The sequence below is a fragment of the Nicotiana tabacum genome, chromosome 6 (assembly GCF_000715075.1).
Source record: "Nicotiana tabacum cultivar K326 chromosome 6, ASM71507v2, whole genome shotgun sequence".
Lineage (NCBI taxonomy): Eukaryota > Viridiplantae > Streptophyta > Magnoliopsida > Solanales > Solanaceae > Nicotiana > Nicotiana tabacum.
In genome coordinates, this window is record NC_134085.1 from 174,339,726 (window position 1) to 174,346,561 (window position 6,836).

The 6,836-nt window shown below is 35.2% G+C and overlaps 1 protein-coding gene across 2 annotated transcripts; it reads right to left on the reverse strand.

The window, feature by feature from the left end:
- Positions 1-1,735: 1,735 nt before the first annotated feature.
- LOC107822697 (ubiquitin-conjugating enzyme E2 2) lies at positions 1,736-6,442 on the reverse strand. 2 transcript variants are annotated; one of them, XM_016649258.2, is made up of 6 exons: positions 6,232-6,442; positions 5,592-5,725; positions 5,421-5,446; positions 4,426-4,515; positions 4,248-4,336; positions 1,736-2,121 (listed from the first exon to the last, which is right to left on the reverse strand). In XM_016649258.2, exons 2-6 carry the CDS (start codon positions 5,714-5,716, stop codon positions 1,993-1,995), a joined length of 459 nt encoding a protein of 152 aa, XP_016504744.1. In that variant the 5' UTR covers positions 5,717-5,725; positions 6,232-6,442; the 3' UTR covers positions 1,736-1,992. The 2 variants fall into 2 exon arrangements, with proteins under 2 accessions (XP_016504744.1, XP_075112069.1); XM_075255968.1 differs by having other exon boundaries at positions 5,592-5,721; positions 6,228-6,413.
- Positions 6,443-6,836: the final 394 nt, after the last annotated feature.

Below are 6,836 nucleotides of genomic sequence, written 5' to 3' on the forward strand. Positions count from 1 at the left end.
GCCATCTTTGTCGTTATAGCAACTAGATTATTCTAAGCAATTAATAACGGAATTCATAATCTATAGGAGCTTGTTGACGCAAAGTAGATTATGAACTCCGGTATTGGATTTGCTTAGAATGACATCTTTTAGTATTTGAATTCTTTTAAAACCTTATGCGCGTCTTTATTTTGGTTACGGAAATATGCCAGTGAACTATGCGAATTAGGATAAATATGCCGGTTGTTAATAGTTTGGCATAGATATGCCCAATCCGTCCAATATTTGCTCATTCATGCCCTTACTTTAACGGAACCACTGTTTTATCTTTCTTAATTAATGAATAACCGGACCCAACCCAAATCTGCTGACCCGATCTGTTAGGACCCGACCCACCCTTATTTCAAAGATATTTATTAACATATTATTTTTGTTTGATTGAGAAATTGTGTGATAATTATTTTTATTTATTTGAGTAATTTGATAATCGATTTTTTTTTGTTAATCATTTTGGGAAGTAATCTTACTAAAAGTAGTACTCTAATTGATATTTATTTATTATTTAAATAATATAATATTCGAACTAGTTTTTGCTTTCTTCGATCATTTTACTATCTATTTTTATTTTTCTCACAATATATTTATATTTTTCACCAATACAAATATAAATAACTCCATGTTCACTATAACTTAACCTGATGGATCCGTTTTTTTTGTTTAGAAAGTGATCATTATATGATTGATTATTAGTTTATTGGATTATTTTCTGCATTATAAATTTGTTATGAAATTAGAAATAAATTGTTAAAACAGTGGTGCTTCTTTTCCACTTTTATTTATTAATTATTTCATAACAAATATTATTTCATAACAAGCACCACTGTTAATTCGAATAATATATTATTAAAATAATAAATAAATATCAATTACTACTTTTAGTAGGATTACTTCCCAAAATGTTGGATAACAAAAAAAAACTGATTATCAAATTACTCGAATAAATAAATATGATTATCACACAATTTCTCAATCAAACAAAAATAATATATCAAAACATATATTTGAAATAAGGGTGGTTCAGGTCCTAACGTATCAAGCCAGCGAATTTTGGTTGGATCCGATTATTAACTATTTAAGAAAGACAAAATAATGGTTCCGTTAAACTAAGGGCATGAATGAACAAGTATTGGACGGATTGGGCATATCTGTGCCAAACTATTAACGACGGACATATCTGTCCTAATTCGCATAGTTCACTAGCATATATGACCCTTTTCCGTTTTGGTTATGAATGGGCTAATCAATTGCATACAGAATGAAGTTGTCCATATTATTTCCTCCATTTACTTTACGTTTGTGTTTGGCTGAGCACAAAATTGAAAAAAGAAAAAAGTAAATTTTGACGCTTATGTTGAATATATAAATAACATGCCAAACGTATTTTACAGTGATGGTGAACTTTTCTGGGTCCTCCTTCCGTACAACTTCGTTCAGATTAGACCTACTAAGAACCATGTACCCAGCTATAATAGTTTCATTGCTATACTTACCCTAAATGGTGATGTCAATAGCTGATCAGTAAGAAAGAGATTGTTGCGATGTTACAGCCACCTGCTAATTAAATAACTAAAACGAAGCGTATATAGCCTTTGATCCAAAAGCTCATGAAATGCCCATTGCTTATTCTTCGCTTGAATATATCACACATTCAGGTCGGCATAGCTTAAGTAAATCCAAAGTTGAGGGGAAATGGAAGTATCTGAAAACCATCTTTGTTGGAAAAGCAACTACCACATTCTAAGCAAATCAAATACCAGAGTTCATAATTTACATGAGCTTATCGATGCAACGCAGCAAACAACAATTGAGGGAGTAGAATCAAGCAACTATACTAGGACCAGAATGAATGTGTTCCACTAAAATTAAAATTTCGGACATAAGGTATCTGGAAACATTACATAGATGAGCCCTCAAGCTCATGATTGAGGTTGCAATCATCTCTCTTCCATGGTATCAGTCAGCAGTCCAGCTCTGCTCCACAACTTCTCTAACTCTCCGGTTGTAATCCCGCTTATTCTCACTGAACAACCGAGCAGCTTCCGAGTTTGCAGGAGAATTAGGGTTTGGATCACACAGCAATGACTGCAAGAACAAGAAAACTTATAATCATTTATGCAAACCAGAAATCTGAAGTTCTCTTCTGAAGGTGTAAGGTGCCCTCTGTGGTAGAGAGAGCAACTACCATATACCTCTCCCAACTCACCACCTTAAGGGACATCATTTTCACCTCCTCTCTACTTAACAAATTATACCTTTTTGTTTTATCTTACCACGAAATCCATCAGGGGCCAACCCTAAGGACCAACCGCAGAGTTTGGAATGCAGGGATCATGGGTCCGCCCCTGTAACCTTCCCCGCTTAAATATCACCTAAGTCACAACTCCCTCAACCTTTGCCACTTGAAGTATCCCACTAGCCCTAGGGCTACTTAACAAATTATTACTTATACAGGCAAGAGAAAAAAATAGAGGGTTGGCATAAGCTCGTTACATGTAAAATCAAAGTTCCCTTCTACTATAACATCACTTTCTCACACATACTGGAGTAACTGTACATAATCCAGCCACTCAACCAACCTCAACCCCCAACATCTATCTACTATCTAGTCACTCGATTTCATAATTTTCTCATCTTACTAAGTGAAGCATATGCGACATTAGATATGTGTCACAGCATCCATCATCAGAAGAAAGATCACTTAGGAGTTTAGCAACTAAAATTCAATTTCCACCACACCCTTCCCTTTTCTTCATCTAAGTATCTGGCAATTCCTAAACCTGGATTCTGTAGGATATGGGTCTATCCTGTTTCCTAGTATTAGTTTGCAAAAGTTGAGATTAGAGGCTAAATCCTGTTTTTATTTCTAGCTACCACTGCTTCGACCACGTGGCACTCTCAAGATGCCTCAAATAAGATTTCTTGATAAAAGAAGATAAATTCTTCCTAAATGCACACTGGTACACTCAATAGCTCATTGATACTGGAGGACGCAAAGAGGGTTCAATATGTCTACTACTGTCGAAATTTTCAAAGAATTGATCCAAGAAACAACATCCATGACGAGATCTCCTACTTTACTCCTCAATCAGAACAACCAAGAATAAATGCCTGTCTAGGAACTAAACAAATAGACTTGTTCTCAAAACTCACAGCAATAAATTCCGAAGAAGAAAGCTAAGTAAGCATTTGGATATTATTTGGTTGAAGTTGAAAAAGGAATACTTGAAGTTGAAGTTGAAAAAGGAATACTTGAAATTGAAGTTGAAAAAGAGTATTTGGATGTTGAAGTTATGTTCAAACATAAATTTCACTTCGGAAAAAAAAAACATTATTCACTTGAAAATGCTCCTCAAACAAGTTTTTCAACTCCAAATCCCCTATTTCAAAGTTGAAGTTGAGATACTGCCGAACTGTAAAAAAAAATACTGATTTGCAAATAATGTTTCCAGTTGAAGTTGAAATAATGTATGTCCAAACGGGGCTAGTTGATAGGTAACTAATCAGCCAGCTTTTCTCAAGAAATTAATCCAAATAATAAGTCATGCTTATACTTGCGGGCTATTTGAAAATTTTATGTACTGTTTGGTCAAATAGACTTTCCGTCAAATAAAATGAATCACCAAACATATAGAGGGAAATATAGCTACGAAAGGATCAGTTAGGTCAACTTTGTTGTGTTGACCAAAGAAAGTATTTAAAATGTTTCTTCGGAGTGCTATGCTATGAAAGAATTGTTAAAATTTAACAAATAAATTTGAAAACATCCTCTAGATATAAAATAAAGGGCAGCCCGGTGCACAAAGCATCCACGCACATCCTCTAGATAAAAGGCCGGAAATTTGGCTTTGGCTAAAAAGTCCTTTCTTTGGACAGCTTTACAAGCCTATTTCCAGTGTCTAGACTGTCAAAGAGAACCTTTCTGGACAGTCTGAATTGTACTTATTTTATGGAGAATTGCTTGACTCACCGAGTCCTAAAAACCTCCGCAAACAATGAAATCTTTGGAATCACTTTTTATGATTCCTCAAGACTTGCCTTCTCGTTCAAAATTAACAAATTCACACGGAAAATAGCAAAAGTAGCTCAAAATTGTGTAACGCAGCTATCTTAAGAAAAAGCCTACCTTACCAGAATTCAAAACTGTAGCAACTGCTTACACCATCTATTATCAGAATTTAACTATTGTTATAAGATCTAATAATAGTTACCTGAATGGATGTAAGTATAGCTGCAACGTCATATATTGGACTCCACTGGTTTTGCAGTATATCCAAACATATACTTCCATCTGCATAAACTGAAAACAAAGGAAAAACATATTCCATATTAGAATTCATTTACCAATTCTCTAATGAATGGAAAATGAAAACTTCAGCTCCAACTTACTATTTGGATGAAACATGCGAGAAACAAATCGCACTGTTGGTGGCTTGTTGGGATAATCCTCGGAGAATTGAAGCGTCAATTTAAACGTACCTGATGTTATCAGATGGTATTGTGATAGATCAAGTAGCAAATTCATGTCAGGGAAAGAAGATTTCAACACATAATTCATTCAGGAAAAGGTTTAGAATGTGTCTTTTCTTCTGTGGAGCAAATAACAAACACGCCAGAAGGGATAGCACAAAATTTGAATTGCTTCAAATGTGTAATGCATTTCTTGGTCAGTCCAAACAAAAGTAACCACGTGAAACGCCCACTAGAGGATATTTTTTGGTTCAACAACAGGCAAATAAGATCCTTTGTCACAAGATTAGGCAAGAATAAGACAAGATACATATTTCTAAAAGCTAACCACGTAGATCAGCCCAGCTGCGCTGCACAAATAGCTAAATCACCTACACCAGAGTTTGACCAAAATGCAGAGAACCCATTGCAGCATAGCATAGAAGATAAAGGTTGCAGCACTTCCTCACTCACTAACTTGCTTTTGGCATTAAGCAATAGAATGATGACAGATAATAAGGTGGAAAATCATAGAAATGGCATGACAAGAAAGCTCGGATCGGGAGATCAAAGAAATAAATTCTTGCCATCAGAGCACTTGAGAATATGATCTTAAAAAACTAGTGCACGAGGTACAACCATTGCTGACTGATTTTAATAAAACTTACAACTGCACTTGTTCTTCTCTTCCTCTTTTCCTTCAAATTCTTATTTTTATTATTGTGTGTGGGGTGGACAGAGGGCATGAGAATTCATAAATGACAAATTAGATGACAGAAAAAATATAGACTTAGAAAATCGAAACACCATACTATGCATAGACAACCACACATAAAATTAGACAAAACTATGAGCAAGCTAACAGCATATTTCAAACTACAAAGTTCAGACATTCTTTTAGGCCAGTGTTTAAATGCAAGGAAAGTACAACTCACCTCCATCCCAAGGAGTATCATCAGGACTGCATTTCACACCCAGAAAAACAATTAAAAAACAGAAATTAGTTTAATTATATCTGGAAAACAACCATGCCAACTCGATGTACCAAGGGATAAGCAGAACTAAACTGAAAACACATCTCATTGAACTTTATTTACAAGACTGACCCAAATATAACAGCGTTCCAAAGCATAATGTTATTGTCCTGAGGAGCACCACTAATACCAGCAGGAGGATCCTGTTGTAACCTCCTGAAATCCCTCATCAGTCTCTTCCTTGATGGAGTTGACATTTTTGCTACCTGTACATTCCCATCGTTCGATTAACAGAACAAAATAGCACTTAATATGAGCATCACTTAAAGTAAGACACCAAGCAAAACTAATAACAGTAATGAGTTTTCCCTGCTTGCTTAACTTATTGATCCTATATTAGCCAGCTCAAGTTGTCAACATTGATCTCAAAATCCAGTATATTAGATTACGAAAGCTGAAATTAAGGTGCTGAAGTGTTAGGCTCTTAGCTAAAATGGACTAATTATGACAATATTCACTGATTATCAACCAAATGGAGAAAAAAAATCCGATCAAAAAGTAACAAATACTAGTTTTTGAGCTAAGTTTTAATCCTTATCTTGTGATGCAGCTTGTTATAATGAATAGGAGCAAAAAGAAAGTGAAAATTCAAATGCTTTACAAACTATAGTCCTTTCCTCGAATTCTTAAGATCCGATCATAAATTCGAAAAAAGAAACACATATCTGTTTCTCACACGCTAAATAAGAAGGAAATCAAATTAAACACTTGCCTAACAGGGAAACAAGGCGTGAGCTAGGGTTTGCTTCAGCGATGGAGTCCTGCTTCGCTGAATGTGTAGTTAGCGAATCGAAGAGAGAAGAATGATATTATTGAGGGATGAGAATCAAACAAAAGGAAAATGGACGGTAAGATGTAGGTGGATGGTGAGGTTGAGAATTGGTCCCTCCAATTGGTCCACTGGGAATCACAATTTGCATTTTCATTTGCTTTGCCATCTCCCACTTGACGATAACCACCCACCCCGACCTCCCCCCAGCCCCCTCACAACGCACCCTTACCTTACCTTACGCGTTAGTCTTTATCCCTTATTGGTCATGGAAAATTCCAGAAGGCATCTACTTTCACGTCATTTAACAATAAATAAATATACTACTGCCAAATTAGAAATAGTACTAGTTTAATTTGGGAAAGTTTATTTGCACCGCAGGTCCGTATTGGATTGCAACATGCACGCTTTAGTACTTTATTTGTACTCTCTTACTTCATTTTTAGTTCGCATATATATTAAAAATAGATTTTCATTTTTATTTATCACTTTAAACATATTAAGAGAAGACAAATTTTTTCCCCTATTATACCAACAGTATTTATCAC